Source organism: Callionymus lyra, chromosome 18 (genome assembly GCF_982586985.1).
Source record: "Callionymus lyra chromosome 18, fCalLyr1.hap1.1, whole genome shotgun sequence".
NCBI classification, from domain to species: domain Eukaryota; kingdom Metazoa; phylum Chordata; class Actinopteri; order Syngnathiformes; family Callionymidae; genus Callionymus; species Callionymus lyra.
This window is the reverse complement of record NC_141835.1, coordinates 16702637-16729988: the sequence shown is the minus strand read 5'-3', so window position 1 is coordinate 16729988 and position 27352 is coordinate 16702637. Positions and strand designations below refer to the sequence as shown.

Here is a 27352-nt window from a genome sequence, read left to right as displayed (position 1 = left end):
TCTTACACCTGCCTCTATAGTGAGACAAAAGACGGCAATCCAACCAATGGCCTTAATCCATTGATTTAGTCCGACCTTAACTTTAAGTTAAATCTTTCAGAAACACCTGCAGCTCTTGATAAAAAAAGGGGGATTTCAGGATGGAACCGCCTCAGCAAAAGCTTCCTTCAACTGTTGTGGGCCAGAACCAGACTAAACATTGACTAAATATCGTAACACGACACGAGGATGAAGTCATAATTTGATGCTAAATTAGGATGTGGAAGCCACATTGAGTATCGTATTATACCACCAACCCAAAAAAACAGACAATGAAACACTTGATGGCACAAAGAAGCGAAAACCCAAGAGCAGAAAGTCATCTTGAAATTATGTGTAACATCAACCCCACGCTCCGCTTGATTTGGTATTCTGATAAGCACCGGTGAGACGTTCTAGCAGGCTCTAGCAAGCATCGCAAACAAGCTCCGGTAAGATGCGGCGGATAATGTTTCTCCAGGTCAATCGCACTTTTATTCACTCGCGTCCCGGACGGACTTGTGCGAACTTGCGCGCAGCCGGAAACATCCATCATGTAAACACGGCACACGGAGATGTTTCCTTCCGATGCCGCAGTCCCACCATGTTGTGTTTGGAGCGACTCGCTAAGGTAATCCAAGACCACCTTCCCTCATTGTGAGGGGTAAGAGAAGGAGGACCCCCCTCTGAGGAGAACAGCTGTGGAGCACGAATTGAACAGAGGAGGGAGAGGATGGTTCTGTGGGTCAGGAGCGGGATCGTTTAAGGTTCGATCCAAAACCCACGCCGGAGCAGTACTTGTCCAAAATGCTTAGTGCATCCACCACTTTGACTCTCCGCCGAACAAATTGAACCACTTCTTAAGATGACCTTGAAGTGGTTTTATTGCTGGAAACTGACAACCATCAGTAGCAAGTGGTTTAAAAAAGAAATCCCATTTATCGTGAATGCACCTCGAGACAGAGTGCATGATGTCCTTCACCAGATGTATTGAGCGTTGAGTGACTACACATGTCTAGATTTTCACAAAAACAGTAAAATAAGTAAGTTTTTAGGGTTGGAGGGGGAGTTAAATCATATCTTTTAGTTATCATATCTATTTTTATGCTTTATGTTTCATTAAACCGTGTGTAATATGTAATCATACACATTTTTATTTACAATAACATTCAAATATTTCCTAGTGTTGTGTTGCAATTAAAGTTAATCCAAGCAATCATTACGTCCTCCTCAGCTAAAGGTACAAAGAAAATCCCCCAAGATCCCGATGATGACTCAGGACAAGAGGATACAGTCGATTCCGAAGCTGATGTTTGGACATATATTAAAACAAATGAAAGCAGTTACGACTTCGTCAAGCGTCGTGTGGTCTGTAAATCCTGCAACACCAGAGAGAAGTACTCGACAATACTACACAATATATCCTTGTAACTAAAGTATCACGATGTATTGCCCCTGTATCGTATAGACCCCAAAAGATTATAATATCAAGTTCTTGTCACAACAGGAGTGGTTTGATTCTTCCAAGTAGATGCAACAATTCACACACATTTCAACGTTTGTTCTCCTGAATCATCTGGAGCACGGAACGTGGGAAAAATAACGTAAAGAATTTAGAAATTCTCGTTAAAAACTCGGGAGCCAAACATCAGCTAATTAACACAAAACGGTTCTGGTACCGAGGCCCGGCTGGTGAGGGCGGAGAACACGTTAAGTTGATAAGCATGCGGTGATATTCCGACACCTTGTGTGTGCAGCTTCGTGGGGGGGGGGGTTTGGTAAAAGTTAAGGCGGGTATAAAGGAGATCCAATTTAACTGATCCCAAATCCTGTTGGCCGGAGCAGGAAGAGCGTGTGTGGTCTGCTTCCTGAGCCAACTGGCCAAACAAACTAATGAGCGTTGTGAAGCAGGGTTTTTTTTTTTTTTTTAAACCCACAAATAAAAACAAGGAGCAGGAAAGTCGGGGGACTCTGTGCATTAGCATACAGCTGAGACAAACGTCGGGCCGAGACAAAGGCGGTTCCACATGAATGCTAATTGAAGTGTCCATTAGAGAGGGTCAATGAGGGAGTGTTGCTAACAGGGATTATATGACCCCGCTAAAGCAAACACCTACTGACCTCCATTATGGCCACTTATCACAGCTTCTGACCCCTGACTTCACCCGTCAAGCCCGACTTAGGGACCCTGGACTGGACCTCAAGTAAGTACCCGAGTAAGTTAAGCACAAACTTAAGGTCTAGAAGTTGACTTAAACCGGGTAGAGCTTCAGTTTTCGTGGATGCGACAGTCATGGAAGTCAAAGTAAGTTAAAATAAAGAGGAGTAAAGGTACAAGATGTGAGAGACTGTCATGGATGTAACGTGAGCAGGTGGACGAAAACTTGAGCAAAAGTAACAGATGCATGTTCAGCTGACGGGAGGAGTAGCGGTTGAAAGAAGGTGTAAGTACTGGTGGACGTAAGAAAAGCATCGCACACTTGAAAAGAACAGTAGGTGCGAGTACATAGGCGACACAAAAAGGAGTACAAGGTTTCTCTGCTGCTGCCTCAACCCATCAGGAACTCCTAAAGTCACTCCTCTTTTAAATCCTCCCTCATGTTAAATAATGCTTCCTCGTAATTGTCTTTCCTGTACTTAGTCTTGTCCTTTGTGTGTAATACATCTTTGTGTGTCCTAAAAAGAGTAAATACGATGTATTATTGTTATTATTATTGTGATTATGATTATTGTTATTAGTAGTCGTAGTATCAACGTTATTATTGTTGTTGTAGTGACAAGAACGTAATATTATAATCTTAAAATTGTGTATACAAATTACGATACAGGGTAAATGATACCGTATATTGTTGCACTGTAGCAACAAGGATATATGTGTAGTATTGTCGAGTACTTGACTCTGGTGTTGCAGAATTTACAGACCACACGACTCTTGACGAAGTCGTAACTGCTTTCATTTGTTTTGAAACCAAAATATGTCCAAACATTTAGCGTTAAAAGCTGCTGGAGTCGACTGTATCCTCTCGTCCTCAGTCTTCACCGGGATCTTGCAGGATTTCTGTTTTCTTTTAGCTTAGAAGGACGTAATGATTTCTGTTATAATATTGGTGTTTTTAAAAGTCACCATATCAACATAAATAAATGAATCCACTTTGATTTGAGCCAAACATCTGGCGGGCCACATGCCACGACATCCCAGAGTAGCAGACGTGTTCTTCTCCATCATGTTCATTTTAAACTAAACCCCAAAACACCCCTGAGCCTCCAGTAAATCTTCCGGGTGGCAGCAGAGTGAGCACCACACGCGTCATAATCCGATCCATTGATCCTCACAAACCGACCCGGGCTCTGTGAATATATGGGGGTTCTCTGCGGAGCTGCGACAGGCCGGGGCGGGTGTGAAAGGTCAGATCATGCCTTGTTTTAACAACAGCACATTAGCTCGACTCACTTCCTTCAGCTTTACAATGGCAATAAAGAGGAGGAAACACAGAAGAAGATAATAACGACAAGAGGTAGTTTTTTTAAAGCAGGTAGTCGCTGGTTTTTAAACAGCTCTGGAGGTGTCTGCTTGAGGCGGGTCTTATTTTAGTGGAGAGTCAAAATGGCGTTTGTATTTTGACTTTAAAGGTGTGAAAATATAAAAAAGTACACATCTGGGTTATCAGGTCTTTCATTCCTCTTGTTATTTTCTTCTTCTTATTGGTTATTCTTACACTGTTAATACAGTTGTCAGGTAGATCATGTGACCACTCCCAAATTGTATCGCAACTATTGAAAATCGAACCACTGCATTGACTTTAAATGCAAACCTTAAGAGGTATGGAACCAAATGGTAAGAAACTCGTAGAAAACCAACTTCAAACAGGGAGGTTTTTGAACCCTGGACTGCACACACCGACGGTCTTGTTTCCACGGATCAATGTTGCATTCATGAGCAGCGACAGAGTCAACATCTCCGCGCTTTTCCAACCCTTCTCCGGACCTCCACTCGAAACACCTTCTCAGCACTCTAGGAGCTATTAAAAAAAAGTAAAGAGACTTTCGGGGCCTTTTTCGGTTTTGTAAGAACAGGCTCATTACGACGAGAGGAAATGGAAAACTCTGCCGACGCCAAACAGATTTTAAGATCGTTGGCACCCTCTGGTACCTTTCTCTTGTTATGAGTAACTCGCTGTAAAGATGTATATTTTCCGACTCCGTGATCAGCTCCAGATGTGAACCATCTTATAAAGTCAATGACAGAAAAGCTGGGGCTTTGTTTCACACACACACCTGTGAGGCTTTTTTTTTTTTTTTTTTTTTTAAACATGTCCCAGGATGCTTTGTTTCAGCTTGTCACCACGTTAGCGGCTCTGCTGGGACACATCAGCGAGCACCTCGTCCAGCTGCGGGAGGAAGTGTCGGGGTTCCTGAGGGGGAGGAGGGGGGGAGGCCACAGGGGTGCATGTGCTGGTATGGGGGGTCAGATGTCGCCCTGATGACTGACAGCAACAGCCTTTAAATAGTCACTCAAGTGTCTTCTCATTGTTTCGAGGCAGGAAAGTCACACTCAGGGAGGTGTGGGGGGCTGGAGGGGGTACACACATACACAACCTCTCCTCCTTTTTTCTTATTGATTTGATGGAGGTGGCTTTAATGAATCCCTAGTATAGACACAAGTCACAAAATGATCTTTAAAAAAATGTCTTTCTATAAACAGGAAGTCCGAACAGATTGTGAGGTCATTCTCAGTTTTAACTCTTACAAGCTAATGCTAGCATGTAGCATCTCCCGAGGATGTCAACATAGATTGAAGGATGATAATGTACTTTTTTTTTACTCGCTATTTAAAGTGATAATTCACCCCAAATTCTCCCGGTGTCTCCTCTCTCTCTTCCCAGGAGTGTTCCCCGTCTGAGTAGCGTATTAGCCTTTTAGCTTCTGCTACCAATAAGCTTCATTTGTTTCATTTTTTCTCAAACCATTTCTCTTGTCGAGGCTTCAATACAAGATGGACGTTACAGACGAGCAGTATTGAAGTATTTGGATGTTTTTTAGTTTGTCGTTTTGGACGAAAAAGACGAAGAAAATGAGCGCCGTTTGTGACCCAACCCTTAGTCGACATGAGGGTGAAAATGAGTGAAATTTGAATTTTGATTGAAGTGCTTTAGAGGAATGCTTTAACTGTCTTTGAATTTAAGTTTACATTAGATTTTTATTTAATACTTTGCTTAACACTTTCATCTCTACAGCATTTAAAAAAAAACATGTATCATATATTTTAATACACCCTAAATTAGTCTTTTCTAACTCTACTGTATGTTTAAATTCTATGTGGGTCAAACGCTTTGAGTCGGTGGTTTATATTTGGCCTTCACGTTTGACACAAGTAATAAAACATGATTTATTATTCTGCCAATTATGATATCTGTGTCTTTTTAAGTGTCTTCAATAAATGAAAATTTGACAAAGATGATGCCTTCAAGTGCTTTTCTCGATTTGACAGAATTTTTTTTAAAAAAAAGCTTTGTTCTGGACGGTCTGAAGTCGCAGCCTGTCACTCGAACCAACTCGGCTCAACATCTCATCACGTCTTGTCCCAAAAACAAACAAAATTAGCCGATAATCAGATGAAGCGTCTGACCGTTGTTTGCTCCGCTTAAGAGGCGACGCCGTGAATGCAGCTTTGTCCTCCGCAGATCTTATCAGCTCCGGCATTTTACTGACCTTAACTCAGGAGGAGCTTCATCGTCAAACATGTACTCCCTCCACATTTATGATGACCTCTGACCCACGTTCACATGACACCCATTGACCTTGTATCTCCCCAACATATCGTGAAATACATTAATTATCCTGAGATATTCAGTTTTTCGACCATTTTTTGGATCAGAAATTGAGCCAAAAAAAGTGTAAAGTGAGCTTCTTTATTTATGCTGTGTGAGCATAAAGAGTCCAGAGCGTCATGATTTTTTGGACTCTCGTGTTGTATTGAGATAAACGTTCAATGTGAGCTTCTTTTGAGTCACAATAAACAGTCTGGTGTGAGGCCGGCAGCAGGAGAGCTGGACTCCACCGCGGCGGCTTCACCCTCAGACTGATGGATGATGTTTGTTTGGTTGAGCTGCAGTGAACACACACACACACACACACACACACACACACACACGTTAGCTCGCTCACCGTCCTCGGCACTCTGTTGATTTTGGGCTCTTTAAAGTTATTTTTTATCTGCCTCTCAGTTTTTCCGCCCCTGACTTTTCTGAGCATCACTTGTGGAGTCGGAGCGAGACGCGCTGTGGGTTTCCCCGCAGGTGATGTCAAACATGAATAGAGCAGCTCTCACCTCTGGCACCATCGCTCAAGAGAACAGCCTCCAAGACCAAGAGAAGAATCCTCAGGACGTCCATGCTGTCCATCTTCCTCCTGTAGTAAAGCAGCATTTAAAGTTAAAAAAAAAAAACTAAAATGTACTCAAAATAATTATTAGACGTGCATTTATTTACATTCATCATTTACTGGTTGTACATTTAAAATGTTTGCTTGATATTATTATCATAGAAAGCTTTAACTCCTTTCAGAATATGGTAAAAATAACAAATTAATACATTATTAGTAACAAAATAACACGTGAATAAAGATGAATATGCAACAAAAATGAACAAATAAGTGTGGATAAATATATACTTATATATCTACATAACTGGAAGATCCTAAATTTAAAATTAATGTTGACAAAAGTTACCAGAAAAGTTGTTAATTCAATGATGATAACTTTGTAAACATTGATTTGCAGTGTAAAAGCAATGGAGAAGTTTCCTTAAATATCTAAACATACTTAAACTCACTTTTAAATCATACGCAGTAATTTATCAAAGTTATAATCTGATTCATCAATTAATGTTGCTCAAAAAAACACAAGAAATAGGATTTAAATGCAGTTCAAACCTTAATATTTGGTGAAACAATCCAACTTTTGTGTCACTTTGTTGACTTTTAGCGAGAGTCCGAGATCCAGCGCTGACATCACCGGAGGTTTTTCACAGTCCGTGAACGCAGCAGGCGACGATCCGTGTGGCTTGAAGGATGCATTCGGAACCAGCCTCGTCCATCCAAACGTGAGCAGGAAAAGTGAAATCTGAAAAAACTTCTGGGAGCCTGAAGTGTGTGTGTGTGTGTGTGTGTGTGTGTGTGTGTGTGTGTGATTGTGTAGCGGTGCGCTCTTCGCGGAGGACTGTGGTCCGTCCCAGACTGAAGCTGCGGGCCAATCACGACCCGCGGCGCTTTAACTCTTCCGCTCTCGGTCACTCTGCTGTCAAGTTCAAGGTAGAAAATAGATCAACTATTACGTCATGAATTTAGATTGACAAAGTCAAAGAAAAAACACGAATTTTGAATTTGAAACATGGACGTCTTCTATCTATTATTTGAGTGGTAATATAGGGAAATACAAAAATAAAAATCTAATATTTTTTAAATATATAAACAATATCAAATATAGACTATACTTTGAAATTACTTTTTGACTATTTTGTGAAATATCTGATGTATAACATTTCTCGATAGTTTTGCATCAAACTACTTTGTACAGTCTGGACGACACATTACACAAGCTTCGTCCACATCTTGTCATCATAATACATAAGAACACCATAAAACAAGAAATAAAATTAATATTTATGTATTTAAGAGAGACGGAGAAAGAAAGTTTATTAAAACAAAATGGCACCTACATTTACAATTCTTTGTTGTTATTCAATAAGATTTATAATAGAACTGTGTTAAGAGGAACGAGCTAAAGGTTCAACATTAATAACATAAATGAGAAGTTGGAAACAACGAACACCACCATCTAAAGGAAAACTTTGGAACTGCTCTGGGGCTGTTTAAATGGAGTTTTGACTCTAAAATATAATCTTGTCGCTTTTTTTTGTTTGAAGATTATTTTGAAAATATAAAACGATATTTAAATCATACAAAAGTGACCATAAAAGTAAGAAATGACAAAAGAAAAAGTTAATGATATATCAATAGATGGGAAAAAGCTCAAATGGAGCTAAACTTTATCCAATATTTCTCTTTAGTACTTTGATCAACTATATTTAAGCCCTATGTATTAATTAATATGTACTTTTAGTACACAATTTATATATTGTAATTTTGAATTTGTTTGCACTTATAGTTCCGCACCTTTTTGCGTTTTATTACAGAATGTATTTCACAATCATGTCAGTTAAGTTATAAGAAATATATATCATTTTACAAAACAAATACTTACACACTTCTATGAGAAAATTACAAATTCAGGGACTGTTCTCAATATTTACTACATTTCATTTATAGGTTGTTGTGCAAATTTGACACCGTGAATTAACTGAATACAAAAAAGCACCTGAGCTGATGCTGCCACCTACCGGCAGCAACCGGAAGCGTCGGTGATTATAACGAGACGGTTATATTCAAGTGAGGATGATGTCGAGATTCAAACAGTGACACATCAAGCAGGAAACATTCATTTATTTCAATATACACGTCATTTAAAACTATATAACATTGTTCTTTGAACATGGAAGCAAGTGTGCTGTCATTGAGACGTAAGAAATAGGATCTTTTCGTTACTGCATGAGTTTGACAAAATAAAAATAGCTTCATTAGTCTGTTCTTTATAAAAGAAATCTGCTTGAGAAGTGAAGACGGGGATGCCTGAGAAGCTGCTGGTCGAAGCAGGTTTTACATTGTTGCTGCTGCGGTTGTCGTGGAAACGGAGGCAGAGCGACAAACTTCTCTCTGTCATGTTCACATGAGCGAGTGAGGAAGATGGAGACTGTGGCGGCCGCTTGTCCGTGGTCGGCACATGGGAAGGCCTCTGGTGAGTGAGGTGGACGAACGTGTAGAGAGCGCGACTGTCCACTAGGGGGCAGAAGACGGAGCACCAATTTGTTTGGTGCGTTCAGATGATGTGTCTAGTTTGTGTTTAGTGTTTTATTGTGTTTTGATATGTCGTCGTACGTCTGTGTCTTAGTGTGTCTGTGTCGTTTCCACGTGTAGTGTTACGGTGCCCCGGTGTGTTGTTGTGTTTCTGTGCCACACTGTCCCAGTGTTGTGTAGTAGTGTAAACATAGTCTGGGTTAGTGCCTGCGTGCATGTTTAGTGTCCTTGTGTCGATATGAAGAGGTTGTACTGTTATTTCAGACTTGTGTTTGGGTTCAAAGACGTCGACCTGTTGAAGGTCAACGGTAGAGGTCAGGTGAAGGTCAGAGGGCTGTGTGGACGTCCAGTGAGGAAACGATGACAGTATTGCTGACGTATGAACAAACGAGTCGTTGCTTAAAGTGTCACATTCAGTAAAAGCATGAGGGAACCTTGCTGACCTCTGACCCCTGGCAGAGGTCAGTGTCAGGTATTTACAGGTCACTTACATTCTGGTCAGTAGTGCGACTCCAGCAGGAGTTCTGTAGGAAGCTTGCAGACGCGAAAACATCACACAAGTCTTCAGTCTGAACGGCAGCCGTGCCCTTCAGACCTGTTGTGTCACATGACCTGGTGCCTCTGCAGGACCGCCGGTGGTCCGGCGAGTGTGTCAGACCCCGGCCTTGTCGCTGTAGAACGGAGTGACGTGGAACACGTAGCAGTGCGTGCACACGCGGACCGGCTTCACCTGGCCGTAGCGGGGCAGCGGCGCCGAGTGCGAGGAGCAGCGCGAGCAGAAGATCTGCAAGGAGACGTAGATGGTGAGTTGAAGCTCAGATGACCTCGGAAAAAACCGGGAGCACCGACCTTCCCGCAGCTGCGACAGTGATGCTTCCGACGAATGACGGTGAACAGAGCCTGGCAGGACGTGCAGCAGCTGCAGGCCTCGTCCGGAACCCAGTCTGGAGGATCTGTGGACGGAGTCGGGGGACTTGGGATCAACAGGAAGAGAAGGACAGGGTGACCTCCGGCAAGGAGGAGCTCTGACCTTCAAACTGACCCTCCCGAACTTTAGCTGCCAGCTCCGACGACGACACCGTCTCCTGGCAGAGAGCACAGTCCTCCAGAACCGAGCTGAGCACGGCCGGACCTGCAGAACCAACAAAGTTGAACACCTTGGCTGATATAAACATCATCATCATCACCTGATGACATCATTTCATTCTACACCCATTCTGTAGTAAATGATAAACTGCGACTCAAATTAATGTAGTTGTAAAAATTTACTTTTACCTGTAGAGTCTAAATGAAATATCCTAAACAACAATTTGGTCTGTTTGAGTTTTATACAAACATTGATATTTCTACCAAAATACAATCTAATATGTGTTTTTTGTCTAATAAATCTTGGGGTAGAACAGTCTTCAGAATAAACTCTATGGTGTCAATTATATAAGAATAAAAAGTATGTATGAATAAAAATTAAGAGACGTAGCCTAATGGTTCTTAATATGGCCAACAGAGGGCGTCATTGTATCAAGTTGTATAGTTTAAAGAGAGCTATGACAATATATTATAAATAATTGTGTTGACGTTTGTTAAATACACAACTGCTGCCATGAACATTGCAGTTCATTTTAAAAGGGGGGTGACACTCACTCTTCTTCTCCATGTCTATTTCTCCCTGCTCACACTTGCTGGCCATGACCTCGAACAGAGTTTTCAAGATGCTGCGCAGGTCGCTGGCGTAGTTGGTCTGCAGCTGGTCGGCGACTCCTGGACCACAGAGGGAGAGGTGAGGTGTGGCCACAGGACGTCAGGTGGACAGAGGAGATCCTACCTGAGATGCAGACGAAGAGGCGGTGGATGAGGTCGCTGCTGCTGTGGAAGCGCGATCGGATCTTGTTCCTGGCGGCCATCTTGACGTCTTGCACGGCGAGCTGGATCTCGCGTTGATCCGGGTCTTCGGACATCCCTGAGCTGGGAGTGAGACTGCTGACGGGGCTGGAGGGAGAGGACAGAGGGTTGGAGGGGAGGGGAGGCGGGACAAGCCTGGAGGTCACATGTTACCTTGGACTGTAGGCGCTGCTGGTCAGACTACAGGTGGTCACTGACACGCTGTCGCAGTCGCTGCCCGACACCGAGCTCAACGGAGAGTTCTGGAAACTGCAGCAGAAAATAATTGTAATTTCTTGGTTTGAATCATCGTGTCAAAATATAATTAAAACTTTAAATTAGACTTGTTAACGAAACACAAAAAATAATTCTCATAAGTTACTTACATGACATGAAGGTCTCAAAAAACGAATTTATATGAATAAAAAATAGGGAATAGTTTATGATTCAAGATGCTTGTTCAGGTCTGACCCACCTGGAGCTTCTCCTGCTGTCCTCTTTGGTGTCCTTCCTGGACTCTTTCGCAGCTTGCTTGTCCAGTTCCTTGGGCTGCGGCCTCTTGTCTTCCCTCTGCTGGTGGCTGCAGGGCGACACGCCCTCTCCTCGGCTGCGGTCCTGAGCGGGACGTCCCGGCCACTGGGTCATCACCAGGCACTTCTCACACAACTGAGCGTGCCCCTCCCCCTCGACGGGCTCTCCGGGGCAGCGCGGCGACAGGTGGGGGAGACCTCCTCTCCCGTAGGGGTCCCGCGGCGGCAGCTGTCGGGCGGAAGACTGGATGACCGGTTCGGACCCCTTGTCCAGGCCGAGGGCCAGACTCGCCAGCCCGCTCGTCTCCATGTTGACGTCGTCGTGGTTGTCGTCGCAGGTGCCGCAGCAGACGCAGGAGTTGAGCAGGCAGTGAGTGGCCACCAGGGGGCCGCAGGGCTCCAGCTCGGACGGGTGGGGGCGCGGCAGCAGCAGCTTGTCCGTGGCCAGCTCGGTGAGGCTGGGGGAGCGCGGGTTAAAGATGACGGTGGCCGACAGCTTCATGCCGCCCATGCGGTGAGCGATGACCTCGGCGGTCTCCGCCGCGGTCCCCTCTAGGCCCACCTCCCAGCCGTTGGTAAACGCTCGCGTCTCAGGTCCGTTGAGGCGGCGCCGCGGCTGCAGGCAGGACGAGTCCGCCAGGGGGGCTTCGGGGCACCAGCCATTCCGTAGAGCTGGCTTGACGGGCGAGCCTTTGGACGGCGAGCTGCTGCTGCTGCACCTGCAGGCGTCTCCGGCGGCGTCCAGGTCCTCCATGAAGAAGACGCGGTCCTCCTCCTCCACGTACACGCCGGTCCTCCCCCGGACCGCCGCCTGCCTGAGCGGGGACGCCTCAGTGCTGGAGGCCCCGCTGGCTCCTCCCCCCTCCCTCCGAGTCAAACGGTGAGCGGGTGACTGACCCACACTGGGGGGAGACAACAGCGTGGACATCTCGTCTCCCACCCGGTACACCATCATGTTGAGCTGCTCCAGCTCCTCCTCGTCGTACTGCATGGAGCAGGCGAGCTCCGCCTCCTCCGCCTCCTCGCACATCAGGTCCTGCTCCTCCTGCTCCTTCTCCACCTCCTCCCAGCCCTTCTCCACCTCGGCCACCACCTCCTCCTCCACCGCGCTCTCCCCGGAGGAGTCCGACTGGCTGCACCCGGGTTCTGGTGCCGGCGTCGTGGACACGCTGGGTCCGGCGGACACGTCTCCGTCCTGAGTGATGCACAGACTCCTCTCCAGCGTGATCAGCTCCTCCTCCGTCAGCGTCTGCAGCAGGTCCCTGGAGACGCCCGAGACGTTCAGGACCAGAAGAAAAAGACTGAAAAAAGGGCCGACTCGGCTTCACCTGATTTTCTTCATCAACGTTCGGAACGGTCGGAAGAGCTCCGACATGTCCTCCGACTTCCTGTCCAGATCCAGGGGCCCCTCGCCGTACACCACCAGCCCGCTGGATTGAAGACATTGATGGATTGATAGACCTTTATTCTTCTCACATTGGGGACATTTGAGTTGTTTATAACAAAACATAAAACCATTAAATGAAGACAATTATACATAAAACAATGACCAATATTTTAGCAACAATACACATTAGTACACATTCAAACACTAGTAGTACAGGAGGGAGATATAAAAACGGTGAATGATTCAGGAACTGAAGGTTCTAGGTTGAGGTCAGAAGAGGTGAAGACAATGAGGCGAGACACGTACCAGACGATGGCGAGTCGTGGAATTGTAAACATCAGTGCAGGTTCGTAGTCGTCGATCATGTCTTGAGTGAGGTAGCCGAGCTTGAGCGCCCTGGAAACAAATAAGAGCTGCTGACGTTCCCATTGATTTCAAGTATTCTCTTGACCAGACATGCGTCCTCTGACTCCATGTATGTGGCCAGCGTGAGGTTTATACAATTCTATAAAACTGTCCATTTAGACAGGCGTCCAATGGCCATCTAGAATGTTATTACTAGTTTAGCTCTAGGATAAAGATGTTTTTTAAATATCTTTTTATCTTGTTTTCTTCCTTCCATTTGTTTCGAAGGGTATTGGTTTGATATTTTTCGTAGAACTACATTATATTTTTAAAAATTTAATTCATTTTATGGCACAATAATACTTTTTTTTGGCATCTGATGTGTTTTATTTTTAATAAAATATATAAAATATTTAGCGTTTTTCCCTTAAGAATCTTAACGTAAATGCAAGAAATACAATAATATACAATCAAATTAAGACCAAAGCTTATTTTATTTATTTTTTAAAGTTCAAAGTTTTTCCATCATGTTAAATTCTTAATCTTTCCCTTCCAGTCAAAGTATATAAAGGATTTCAATTGTCCCCCACTGCTCTTGACTCTTAACCTTTTTTTTTTAAATAAAAGTTTACTTTCTTATACATAAAAATCATCATCTTTGGCACATAACACACGCAGGAGCCAAGGTCTCAAACCTTGATTTTTCCAAAAATCGTTGATCCCTAGTAGTAAAGTAAGAAAAGGGTCAGAGTCCCTCACAGCGACCTCACCTCTCCACCGTCTCACAGAAGAGCACGATCACCTCCTGCTGGACGTAATATTCTTTGGGGGACTTGACAGGCACCATGGCGGACACGTAGCTGCACAGATAACACAAAGTGAATGACCCCGGGCGACTGGGACCTGAGTGCGAGTCCACTAACCTGAGTTCAAACTCGGCGAAAAGGACGTCAAAGTGTTCCAGAGCTTCCCTCAGGCGGTCGGAGTAGAGGTTGAGGTCCCTCAAGGCCTGGTCTCTGGTGATGTTACGGACTTCCTCCAGGCTGCGTGTGAGGTCTTTGGCCAGAGGTCTCATGGCTATGCTCTCGATCTCACGGTTCATGATGATGGAGCCGGCCGCCAGACACTGAACCACAACACACAACTGTGACCCACAATGTCTTTCTCTTGTCAAATTAAATCATATTTTCATGGTCCTGAGCGATGCATGTCTTTTTTTAATTTCTCAATGTTGCTGATTTATGAACACAAAAGTTTACATACACTTGTGTATGTATCGCATTTTATTTCCACAATAACATATAGATATTGCTCTGTATTGACTGTAAGTGTAAATACAATTATTATATTTATTTATGGACAATAATTGTTGTAAAATATAATTATTATAATATTCAATATTCCCGAGTGTTCTTTCATATTTACACTATTATACCATTTTTTAAATGCCAGTTTATCTTTCCATTTAACATTTAAATAAAAATTGAGACAATTTTTTCGCATTCTTTATTATAAGTGAAATTAATAATGGAAAAAAACGTTTTTATTTCTCTATTTATTTCCTCTAATATGTTTAACATACAACTAATATAACTGAGACCATGGGAATTTATTACTTTTAATTATAGTCTTAATAAATGTTTTTTATTTGCATTGTTTATTCTTCATAAGGTTTTTTTTTATAAATATTCATACATTGTGTTTTTTACTGAAAATAAACAGTATCTTTTTGATTTTTGAAATGTTTAAAAACCAATTGTTTAAATGTAAATTTAATTATTTAGACTTAATAATAATTCAAATAATGCATCTCAGTGCGACTTTTAAATGATTTGACACGTAAAATAAATGTATTTTTTAAATGGTAAATAATAAACCTACCTCAGCTCCGAACCACAACTGCCCGGCCAGGTTGTCATGACGAATCTCCTCTGGGAACTTGACGCAGAAGTCTCTGTTGGCCCGGTTTCCCGGGATACATTCATCCATGATCTGGTTGATGATGTTCAACACGTTGTCCTGCAGAGATGAAGGAACAAAGTTGCAGGTGGAGGTTTAGGAAGGTTTTTTTCTTCTTTGTTTTTGTCCTAACTAAAGGGAAAGTACAATTATAAATACACGTAAATGTTTATTGAAAAATCACCCATTTTCTATATTTAAATAATTGAATAATTAAATATACATTTTAAAAATAAACCAAAGTTAAACAGAAAAATAAAATAAAACTAAAACAATGGGAAAAACTAACTTGTAACCTGTAATTGTAACTTTATGAAAGTATATTTTTAAACGTAAGAACTTACAAATAAGAACATTTGTGAGGATGTATTACAAGAAAAAGCACCAAAAAAAGTACATGTTTTTTATTTTTATTTTCCATATAGTCTACGTAAAGTCGTAGATCTGTAGTTTTGGGCCTTCATGAGGAACATGCGACACGCAGCAGCACACGTGCATCACTACATGTCAGTGAAGAAGGAATGAAGACTGACAAGCTTGTAGTACAGTCAGCACAAATGCTCCGGCGGCGTGAAATAACACGGTGTCACAGGAAGCAGCAGCTAATCGAGCCCCAACAATGAGTCACAATGAGCTTCCCAGCTCTCGGCAGCTGCAGAGTAATCTGTTGCAGCACTTTGTTCAGGACGAGGAAGATTAAACTGCTGTGGGGGGGGCGGTGCTTGAATAACTCCACGGTCGCGTGCCGGACCCGTGCCTTGGTCCGGCTATGCTCCACGAACACAGCAGGGGGCGACGCCGAGAGCAAATTGGACATCATCCAGGAGTCTAAAGTCTTTACCAATCTCTTGTTTCAATCGAGATACTTGGCGAGAGAAACATTTTTCATACACAAAGAAAAATATCTGGTTATGCCACTTCCTCCAGTTTTCATTCGAAGAGTTTAGAGAGTGAACTTGCACTGCAAATACTGAAATCTAAGCCAGTCTTAACATCTTATTACCATTAGAAATTGACTTATTAGAATGAATGAGTTAGATTTCACAGACATTCAACTACATTCATCATTCTACTTGAAATCTAAACACAAATCAAAACAATTTATGCCACATTTTTCTTATTATATATATATATATATATATATATATATATATATTATTTAACATGTGTTTGTTTGTTTATTGAATAATCGAAAACATTTTTACCTTCATTTTTTATATGCATTTAATTTAAATTGTTGTTTTTAAATTGTTTAACTAACTAACTAATACAACTAAGATCATGTAAACCTTTTTTAATGTTTACCTTTAGACTTAACGCTAGACTGCTCTTTTATTTGCGTTATTTATTATTTATTATTTATAATTATTTGATAAATATTTTTAAATTATGGTTTTGACATTGTTTTTGACTAAATTAAAGAGTATCTACTCAGTATTTCGATTTTCTTTTAGCTTTTTAAAATCACTACCTAGCAATAATTCAAATAATTTATCTTAATGTGACATGTAAAATTCAGTTTTTACATATTAACGTATGTATTCTAACACTAAATCTATAATAACAGAAAAAAGGTTTGTTGAAAACGGCCTGAAAATATGTCAAATAATGCTGTGAACAAATATTGGACATAAAGATGTTAAATATTTGAACCATAAATAATTCAAGAACTTTGCACAAAATATGTAAATTCAATCTTAATCTAGATTTTCATTGCAAATTTCCGAGGAAATCCTGGAGAACATCAGTGTCACATCATGATCTACCAGTTCCAGGACAGAAGAGAGGAGGTGGCAGAACGGAAGCAGAAGATTGATGTCACGATGGAGCAGTCAGGACTCCAGCGCTGACCTTATTAAGTGTTCCTCCCCTGTGAGCTGTGCCATTGGGGGTCGAGGGAGGGTGATGGAGGGAGGCCACGTGATGACACTCCTTCACCTCCTCCTGCGCTCTCGACGTGTCGCAGCCATCGCTCATGCTCCTCGACCGCACAAAGACCTGATTGTCGCAGGATTGTAGGTAACGGTGGTCGTCGCTCTTGTATCAACAGACTCATCCGTCTTTAGGATATCTCTATCAGTAATAAGCAACCCTGTCAGATCCATCTTTTCATCATGATCGTGACTCGTCGAATTCATAACTCATTAACGTTTACGACAGAAGTTGTTCCCGACAAACATCGTCACATTTACTCTTGATCCGCTTGTCAAAGTCCAACAACACAACTCTTATCCTACTTGGATCCACCTTATCAGTGATCCAGACCTTGAGGGTCTGTTGTCTCGTGCAGCTTTCACTGAAAAATCAACTCTTGCTGATGTCCAGGAAAATCTTAAACAAGAGAGCGAGTAGGGTCTCAATAGGTATGTTTAAGTTGGGAATACTAAGGTGGGCCCCCCCAACTTATTTTGGCTTCTTCTGGATTGGGATGTTTTATCCAATACTTTTTAAACATGCTCAAAGAACATTCTGTCACTATTATTTTTGGGCTAAATTTGGGGCTTTGCCAGGCAAGTTGTGACAACTTCATTTTGAAATACACGTTGTGTTGTGTCCAATTAACACAAATATTTCATGGGAAATATGTTTTGCTTTTGATTCTGGTTACTACTGGACCTGGGATCGAATCAATGACCTCTCAGTCCATTGAGCAATGCTGCTCTTGTCATACAACACTGGTTTCTTGTCAGTAACACAGAAGCCACTTGTATTGACCTTTCAGATACACAGGAAGAAGAAACTTTCGGGCATGAGTAGGAGGCTGTGGAACTTTTTGTGCAACTATGAGCACATTTGAGAAAGCTTAAAATAATGTTTTTTCTTAAATATTGCTAAGAAAGTAGTTGAAACGGTACGACTGACCTGGCACGAGCGGAACTGGTTGACGAGAAGTGTACATCTCTGAGGGTCTTTCCTGCCGTCCAGACTGTCCAGTTCCGTGGCCACCAGGTTCAACTCTTCGTCTGCATAGTAGAACTGCGCCAGAAGCTGCGGGTCCGTCCTCTGCAAACAACGACCAACGTGTTAAAGTTTTAGAGAAGCCACGATAGCTCCAGTAAAAGAAAGCTTAGAAAAGCGCAGACCTCCACAAGCAGCTCATTTACACACTTTCATAACACAGAATATATTTAGAGGTTTTCACACTACGGGCCAATCGTTGAAAAATTGTTAGTTTCCTCATTAAACTAACTATAAAGATGGGAATCAAAAGAAAGAGAGAAATCTTTTACAATTTTTACAATTAAACAGTAATGACTAATCAAAACGATGAGTGGTTAATAGAATTTGGTTAGCATTACACATTTATACATGATAAAACTAGGTTGTTTTTTTTCTAAATGGAAAATACACAGTAGCCATCATTTCAAGGATCGGGTGGTTTATAAGGAAACGCAAGATCTAACAGCTAACCCTTTCATTCAGAACAAAGGGTCCCCAAAATGCACCCCTTACCAGTTTAATGTTGTTTGTCCAGTCATGTGGTATCCAGTCATTCTTTAAAATAAACTGTATAAATAAGTAAATCAGTCTGATCCACAACACATCTTGGATGGTCGTGATCCACGTTGGATTTAGTTTTCTGAGCTTCATGTTGCACGAGTCCCTCCCTGAGGACCCCCACTTCTCTCCGAAAACACGCTCCTGCTCATTAATAATGAAGAAGACAACGAGAAGAAAACACAAATGTAACCTGCAGTCGAGATGGAAGATATTCTAAAAAAGATATTCAAGGTCATTTGAAGGATGGAGATGTTGTCGGAGGAGAACTGGGGCCTGGGCGACACAAGAAGATGCCGAGAAACCGTTTAATTGTTTCGTCCCTTCATCAGGAAGACCAGCAGAAGTCATGACACTTTAATGTCACATATCTCTTGGCTGACTGAAGTTTACCCCCTGCTGACTGAAGATTCACTTCACTGGCCGCCTTTGCGTGTTCTCCACTAGAACCAGACGCACCAGAGTGGAACGACGTCAAACACCCGCGCGATAGATTGTTCCGATCAGTTAAGGATCTCAGACGAGCATCTGCCAACGCAGACCGAGGAAGAAAAGCGGCTTTGAAAGGCAGATGCCAGGCGACATTCTCCTCTTGCTGCTGCATTCCTCACACAAGAGGGAACATTCCTCCTGCACTGCATCATGGGAAATCTTCCAAGGAAGCAAATATACACAAAACTCTCATTTGCTTAGAGAATAGTCAGAAGAATGCGGCGCAGTCGCTTGTTTAAAGTCCACAGTAATATTTACCTTTGTCCTATTAAATGACTCACACGGAGTTCAATCGGAACCGATTTGTCAAAACTGTTGTAGAATTAAATGGAGCACGTTGTACATTCTTGCCAATTATTCTTTACCCTTAGTTTATTTAGACTTTATGAACTTAGAATCTTTCAAAATGAGTGGATTTTCTTTCTTTTTTTTACTTAACAACATGGCAAGAAGTCAAACCAGACATGAGCAATCAAAGTGCGATGATTCATTTAAAACATTTAACATATTTACAATAACAAACTTTCACTCCTGGAATTGTTTTACTTTACTTGTTGACAAGTCAGTGTCCAGGTGTTTTTAAGTCTCACTTCCTCTCAGTGAACTCAGTAGAGCAGCTCCTCCAGTCTTGGCTTCCAGATGGGGGTTGAATTTTTAAAGAAAAATACACCTTAGGGCTGTGTACTGTCAAGAATCTGGCAATACGAAATGTATAAGATACAGGGGCAACGCCACAATATATATATAGCGATTATGTAGGAACAAGGATATATTTGTAGTATTCTCTGAGGACTTGACTCTGGTCACCAAGTCTTACTTGCTTTCATTCGTTTTGAAACCAAATTATGTCCAAACAAAGGCTGCTGGAGTCAACTGTATCCTCAAGTCCTCAGTCATCGCCAGGATCTGGTAGGATTTCAATGTTCATTTAGCTGCAGAGGACTATAAACTAGTGGTCGGAACCTTAATTGCAACAGAAAAAGTAACAAACTGTGTAAAAAACATAATCATTTTATTTTACAGAAACATTATTTAACCATTATCGTGGTGTCGGTATTTTCACCCCTAACACTCCTGGTTACAGTCATCAGAAATGTTAAATTCTGACAGTGTTAACACGATCAAAAAAAGGGGAAAAGGTCTTCTGGGGACAAGTTGATCTGTGAGCTGATGCACTCTCACTGCCTGCCCTGAGCAGGAATTTAACCAATGTTGAGTTGAACAGCACAATTTAAACACTAGACCACAAGCACCATAATTAAAAAAGCTGTTTAGCTTTAATTGTTACCAGCTACAAGAGAAGCCACGTAAGTCAGTGATGACTCTGAAAAAAACCTTCCCGAGTCCAGACAGTGATCTCTATTACAACCCAAAAAGTTTTCAAAAAAAGGATTCAAAAACCGTTGCATCATAAGTCAAGGTTTCAGGTCATGACATCACCAACAATGACATCTTTGAGGACATGACTCGGCAGCTTCCACGTGTCCCCTGTGGTGTGCCACTGGCAGTCACCTGTACCCAGAGATGATAAACACGCTCGCATCACTGTCATTTCAAACCATTAAGTTGACCACCACTGTCAAGACCTTCAATCCAATGTAGCCCATGATGACACTTCTCTGACCCCTCACAGAGGTGACGCTTCCACCTCAGACCACCTCGGTCTTGACTTTGAGCTGCCGACTCAGGGTTTCAGTCGGGGGTGACGCTTCACGCTCCAAACTGAGCACACTTAAGGGATTGACCAGGAACCTTCCGTCCGCCACACTCCATTGCGCCCCCCCCTGGCCGTCAACCAGGCAGCAGAAGCAAAAACATTGTGAGGGCAAACCAGTTCCCTGAACCTGCGCCGACTGGAGAAGGAAGCAGCCGGATACAGTTCATAGGCTCATTCATAATTCACGAGTCGGCGTTAAATCCTCAGCACTTCACTCACTATTTGATGCTGAACTTTAGCTCCATTGATTTGAGTCTGATGAGAAGAAACACTATCGCTCACTGAAGCGCAGAAGATGAAACAAGTCGTGCGGTGGATTAAGGGAGTCGTTCAGAATTTAAACATGTGTGGAATGTCAGATATAAAAATGAATTAGGAAATTAAAAATAAAATGACAACATACAGGTTTAACGATAAGTCTCACCTCCTCTCAGTGATCTCACTGGAGAAGGGTTGTGTATTGTAAAGAATCTAGCAATACGAAACATATCACAATGGTACTACAAACAATACTACAAGGATATATCTGTTGTATTACGAGAGTACATGACTCTGACGTTGCAGAATTTCAGACCACATGACTCATTTGTTCTGAAAAAACAAAATATGTCCAAACATCAGCCGTGGAAAGCTGCTGTAGTCGACTGTATCCTCTCGTCCTCAGTCATTGCCAGGATCCCGCAGGATTTCATTGTTCCTTTAGTTGTGTTGTAAGCGTAATTGCAACACAAAATAGAATAACTACCGTGAATAGCGTGTTAATTGTAATTACACACGCTTTATTTAAATATAAACCATGACAAAAATATATATAATGTATAATAATATTATTTCAAAGCCAAAACATTTATAAAATGTAGAAGAAAATATTTATTTTCTCTCCTCACAGGGGGGCAGCAGGTTTGCAACAAGGCCCTACAATGGGAACATAAATCAAGATTTTGATACAAAATCAACTTGAATTGACAGTAAATTCTCTACTTTCATTTCGTATTTCCTCACTGGTCCTTCATTCAGGACCTGATGAACACAGAAACGGCCGTACAAGACGCATCATTCCGTGCTGACACTCGCTCGTTTTGAGAGTTTTGGACAGTGAGGACAGTGGAGCGCTACATCCAATTCCGAGTTGGCAGCACATCTGGACAGAAGCTTTAATCCGTGTCTCTGATCTCAGTGTCACTATAATCTGGAATTTGTGCCACTGCATGTGCCGGACACATCGCCTACGAGGTCGACATGAGGTCAGCTTGTTGCTGCTTGACCAGAGAAAGTTATGGTATGATGGGACAAATGTTAGCTTGTTAGCAAAATTCAAGTCTTCCCTTCACATTACGACATCAAAATAAATTAGGAGGTTGTCGCTCACACAACAGTTAGTGTGTGTGTTGTTGTTACACGATGGTTAGACAACGAAAGCATGAACAAGAGCGTTCATAATCCAAATTCTTACAGTTTTCCCTTCATGTCCAGGAATAAAACTGGCGCCACAAACCAACACATTGTTATGCAGCCGTTATGGCGAGTGTAGCGAGACAACAGTCCGCCACACTCCAGAAAATCTGATAGATTGCCTGAAGGGACGTCGCAGGTTTTTGGATGGCGCTGGAGCCGACGGGCCCGATCATGACAACCATTTGGTGCGGTTAGAAACAAGTGTGCAGACTGCTCCTCTCTTGCAGCTCCGGGGGGAACCGAGGGAAGTCGAATCTGAGACCATCACTGAGGGAGAGGAGCGCCTCTGCTGCATCGACATCGATCGGGTTTTCGGCAACAGCGCACACGAGTCGGGGCTCAGAACTTTGAGGAGGACTTAGAAACACTAGTCCCTAGGATTGATCATTAAGAAGGATTTGTTTTCCGAATATCTTGAGCTGTTAGCGGTTAGCAAGTTAGCAGTCGAAGCAGCTCTGTGATGCACCATGATGTCCTTGACCCAGAATAACTGTCATCTTGAGGAAGGAATAAAATCATAAAGCAGACTTCACTCTCCTTCCACCCCCTCATTGACTACATACCAGCCGAGAAAAAGAAAAAAAATATTGCCTCCGTTGGACAAAGACTGTTTTTTTTAGATGCATAAGTTAGATATTTTTGTAAGAGCCTGAATAACAGTATCTAAACTAAAGCAACAATTAATCTTCAACACATGACAAAAATAGAGAAACAACTACAACACAATGGAACTGTGTTGAAATACTTGACCTAAATACTTGTCGAAATCATGTAAAATCAAGAAAACCATGATGATGTCACAGCACCTGGTTCGAGTAATGACTCCTTAGTGACTGGACTTTCTCACCAGCATGAATATCGAGACACAGCAGACCAAATGACTCGTGTAAAAATAGTCACTGCTCATAATAAACGATCTACGCTTCCTCAAAACCACAATGAATCTAAAGACGCCGTCGACCGTTCTGCCCGTCTGCATCCGCACCGTCCTCCGCGCCGTAAATCCAGGCGCCTGACACCAAAATCAATGGCTGCAGGGCCGGTCAGCAGAACTGGTCGTTCTCAAAAGTGGTCCAGGAGCCGGACAGGATGCGAACGACTTGGGGGCTGGTCGTGGCTCAGCAGTTTGCCTTTCCATCGACTCCACGCCAGCTCTGCCACCCGTGAAGACGAGCCACTAATTGCTCTGCTTGCAAACAAACAGGGAGGAGGGCGGGTGTGATTGACGGGAATGTCGGAAGTCAAACTAAGTTAAAAAAACAAAAAAACACTTGAATATTGTAGACAGCATAATTCCAGTGAGTCTAGAGGGGGAAGCATGTTTCTACGTAATCTTGTTGAACTCTCCATCGTCTCCCTCTTATGACAAACGCCCTGACCACATCCTAAACCGTCACGTTCATCTGGTACTGTTTGAAAGTACTGGCCGCTCGCTGACATTTGGACAGAGGAGTGGAAGAGGAGTTGCACACTAAACGGGCCCAGCGTGAAGCCACTGGGCGTAAAAGTCAAGTCAGAAGCTTCCCGAGGTGTGAGCCGTCAGCCTGACGGATGAGGAGGTGGGGAACTGAAGGTCAGCGATTTGGAAGTCTGACGGGGGGAAAAAAATGGTAATCAAAGGGGAGACGCGCCCGTCACGCCTCAGCCTTGTGATTATGACCGGTGTCGTCACGACGATGATTTCACCAGGTATTACATTAATCTTTTACGACTCACTTCTTATCAGCTTGACTCTCCAACAAAGTCCAGAACAGATTTGAAAGTGCGACTTGATTTCTTAGTAGTTTCTCATCTGTATGAAGTAGGTCATCTACCAGATACTCTAAGTAGAGCACTGCAGCTAAATAGTGACTCTAGGTGTGTGTCTATCGTTCACAGTTGTTACACTGTGACAGAGAAGTGTGTTTTCCCAGCACACAACCGGATGAATTCAGCCGGACCGCCGGATCGATTCGGCAGGACTGAGGAACATTTCTGGAAACATCAATACCTGGGGCTGTCGTGTGGGGAGAACATGCTGAGTCAGCTTTTTTATCTGCAAGGGGACAGAGTTCGATAATAAACAGCTTACGGGCGACAAAGAACGACTGTTAAGTGAAACAGATTAATTACATCTCAACATTCCCGCTGTTGGGATCAGGAGCCGAATATTTCCAGCGTTTAAGAAGTTGCTGTGACGGAGTCGTTCGCTTGTAGTGGATGCCAGAGCTTTGACTTGGCAGCGCGACCAGGTGATGTAACGGTTCTCTGCTCCCGGTCCAATTCAAGAACATGACCGAGCAGAACCGGACACCAACACTAATGCTGACAACAATGGGCGTCGAAACTGCCGAGTCGGCAAATGTGGCTGACAAAGAATCGGACAATGACGCGGGAATGTGTGCGCGGTTGGAAGGATGAGGCTGATGCGAGGTGTCGGGATGAGTGATCACAATGTCTGCTCAGGTTTGACAATGCGACAAAGTGTTTTACGAGCACTTGTTTAAAACCAGGAACAAGGAAAGATGGGGATTTATTTACAGGAAGAGGAAGTTTTCAAAGTGTCTGGGACAAATGAAAACACACAAACATCATCGTCAACCCACAAGCAACACAAAAGACAAGGAACAAATGACCACACCAAAAAACCATAACATTATGACCACCGGCTCAGTGTGGGCTTTCGTTGCTGTGAATGTTGAAAGAGTTTAACCTGGTTAGCCAAATGAGCGAATCATGTCCAGGTTCCTAAAGGGAAACTAATATGAAAACCCAACTTTACTGAGTTGTTGAAATGTTGAAGTCCTCCTCTCCAAGATGCAGTAAGTCCCTCATCACGACAATTTTCGAAAGTTATTACTTTATTAACTTCTCTCCCGTCTGAAATCTCAGCGAACGAGAGGTTATGAGTCCATAATGACTATAATAATGGCTTTGTTCATCCTGCAGCAGCGAAGAACGCCTGCTTCTTTCTTTATACAACGAGCACCTTGGAGGTGAAAACTTCCGGGATTGATGACACTGCGTGACAAACCTCGATGCTTGACCAATCACAACAAAGAGGGTGTGGTTAAACGAGATTTTAGCTCCAGAAAAACAAACCGTTTTTTCAGTGGGCGGAGCTTAAGTGCATTTTCTAAAATTCTTTATTTAAAAGATAGTTTTGTACAAACAGACACATACTGATGAGTACAATCCACGATCAATTTAAGAGACACTTAAATCAACACATTAGTTTCTCACCTTGTTTTCGGTTTGTTTCGTTTTATATTGAAACAAAGAACAACAAGTTAAGATTTACAAATGTCAACTCAAATTAAAATCACGGTCTAATCAGAGAGAACAACTGAAACATTCTGACACACACCAGCAGACGATGTTCAGTCAGTAGGTGTTACAACGTGAAATTCACTGCCGTTGGAAGTTTGTTTATTCGGTTGACAAGATTTCATGCAAATGTGCAGCACTTCATTTCAACCTCACTGGAACCCATTTTTTAAGAGTCAACATTAGAACATAAGTGATGTGTCACAGGATGGTGGGAGCAGAGTAGCTGCACAGAGAAGCCTCGACAGGCAAAGGAGCATAGAGAGCCGCACAACGTTGAAAATGTGAAGCATCACATGTAACACATGAGTGAGGTTTTAGTCAACAGGATGGTATCATCTACAAACCTAAATAAGACTTTTTTTATGATTATAACGTTGTCAGATGACTGAAGTTACAAGCAAGGAACAGAAGTTGTTTTGAGTTTGGACTCCCCTTCTTTGTGAGCCAATGATCTAAAAACCATGTTATAATATTCAAGGATAAATGTTTTTGCCTCGTAATTTGTCAAAGCAGCCAAACCCAGGATTGAAAATATTGTGGCCGGCTTGCTTTAAAGCAGCAAAAACTTTAACTGAATGCCAGCTAAAAAAAAGTCAGCTTCCTTGTTTACGTACAAATTGTGTACAACATTTTCTTCACTTTCCATTTAAAGTTTTGATTCCTGTAGACCGACAACTGTGGGAGGAATGCCCAGTACCAGGCATGAGAACCACCAAAATGGCCAAAGATGGATTCAATCCAGAAACCCTTTTGCTGTGAGACTGCATCAAAAATCCACCAAGTCTCCAAATTGAAAATGATTTTCTGTCAATAATTAAAATAAATATTGGATAAATACAATGGGGGATGATACTAAATACGACAACAGCCACACACAATTGACACTTTCAGGGAAAATGCGAATAATATCTAATTGAAATAATGTAAGTGGTTTAATTTCATATTTTAAAAATAATCAGATTCTAGACTTATGTGTATCCCTATTTGAATGAGACGTTTTTAAAAAGGTATTGTGACCTGGTGGTTAGATTTCAAGCTGTCTGTTGTCATCTCATGCCATCAACAAAAGAATCAACAAAAACAAAGAAGCATCCACAACACAGGCTGACGTCAGCAGAGGTGCCAGAAGTGAGCAGGCTAGCAGCGATGCTAAGCTACTTCCAAACAAAGCGAGACAAATCCCTGACAGCGACGCTGACACGGCCCGTGGCGGGAGGGACAACTTACCTTGGGCTTGTACAGCCACTTTCGGAAGCGGTTCATCGTCCCGTCGCCACCTTCCCTTTGTCACCGAGCCCTCCTCTCTCTCTCTCTCTCTGGTCTCCCGCACCTGTGTCTCGGCAGTCAGTGTCGGCGGCTAAAGCTAAGCTAGCGACGGAGGCACCGAGGGGGTTTTCAACCGGAACGAAACGCGACGTCTTCGGGCGCAGTCCGAGCAGTCGTCCGGGGACGTATTCCCATCTTCACGGGTTTGCAGGTGGAGGTTCTGTCTCTTCTGCCGCCCGGGACCAGACTGGAGCGGAGCACCGAGCGCTGCGCTGCTCTCTCTGCCGCTCCAGCGCTGCTGACGGCAGTCACGTTGACACAGGCCCCGCCCCCTTTCCCACGAGGCGGTGCGTTCAGGTGCAACGCGCTTCTTCGGCTTTTGTTCCATTGTGTCGTTACATTGCGGTACGTGTCGTTTATTTCAGCGGGTCTTCCGGTGGCATCTTTCATGAGTGGGTGAAGGATAATGAATGAACATAGATATGGACCCTCATCCAGGATAGAAAAGAAAAAAAAGGCTCTCATCACCTCCTGGATGCCGGTGTGTGTCAGCTTGGAGGGTGCCCCGGGGCAGACCCAAGACATACA

The 27352-nt window shown here is 42.9% G+C and overlaps 2 protein-coding genes across 3 annotated transcripts in view; both read right to left on the bottom strand.

Annotated features, from left to right (window-relative positions):
* The window catches only part of LOC148060750 (fibroblast growth factor receptor-like 1), a 31152-nt gene extending 23982 nt beyond the window's left edge, over nucleotides 1-7170 (bottom strand). Inside the window, exons 1-2 of the mRNA XM_087780271.1 lie at nucleotides 6949-7170; nucleotides 6347-6426 (exon numbers count right to left, since the gene is read on the bottom strand). Coding sequence (XP_087636397.1) covers nucleotides 6347-6419 — 73 coding nt within the window. The 5' untranslated portion in view covers nucleotides 6420-6426; nucleotides 6949-7170. The remainder of the gene's footprint in view (nucleotides 1-6346; nucleotides 6427-6948) is intronic.
* A 1329-nt stretch (nucleotides 7171-8499) lies between these two features.
* On the bottom strand, nucleotides 8500-27055 carry zfyve28 (zinc finger, FYVE domain containing 28). Of its 2 annotated transcripts, none has more exons than XM_087780054.1 (14): nucleotides 26726-27055; nucleotides 17890-18030; nucleotides 14950-15087; nucleotides 13992-14194; nucleotides 13839-13928; nucleotides 13030-13119; nucleotides 12665-12766; nucleotides 11282-12598; nucleotides 10981-11076; nucleotides 10751-10914; nucleotides 10570-10686; nucleotides 9959-10060; nucleotides 9778-9881; nucleotides 8500-9712 (listed from the first exon to the last, which is right to left on the bottom strand). In XM_087780054.1, the coding sequence occupies exons 1-14, from the start codon at nucleotides 26759-26761 to the stop codon at nucleotides 9581-9583; spliced, it is 2832 nt and encodes a 943-aa protein (XP_087636180.1). In that variant the 5' UTR covers nucleotides 26762-27055; the 3' UTR covers nucleotides 8500-9580. The 2 variants fall into 2 exon arrangements, with proteins under 2 accessions (XP_087636180.1, XP_087636181.1); XM_087780055.1 differs by having other exon boundaries at nucleotides 9971-10060.
* Between the last annotated feature and the right edge of the window lie 297 nt (nucleotides 27056-27352).

Bases quoted from the DNA above. Each gene is read 5' to 3' on its own strand.
- zfyve28 (XM_087780054.1), bottom strand. From the start codon at position 26,761: ATGAACCGCTTCCGAAAGTGGCTGTACAAGCCCAAG. The intron at 10,687-10,750 runs GTAGGATCTCCT...TCTGTGGTCCAG, and splicing joins CCTCTTCGTCTGCATCTCAG to GAGTCGCCGACCAGCTGCAG. The intron at 9,713-9,777 runs GTCGGTGCTCCC...GTCTCCTTGCAG, and splicing joins ACTGTCGCAGCTGCGGGAAG to ATCTTCTGCTCGCGCTGCTC.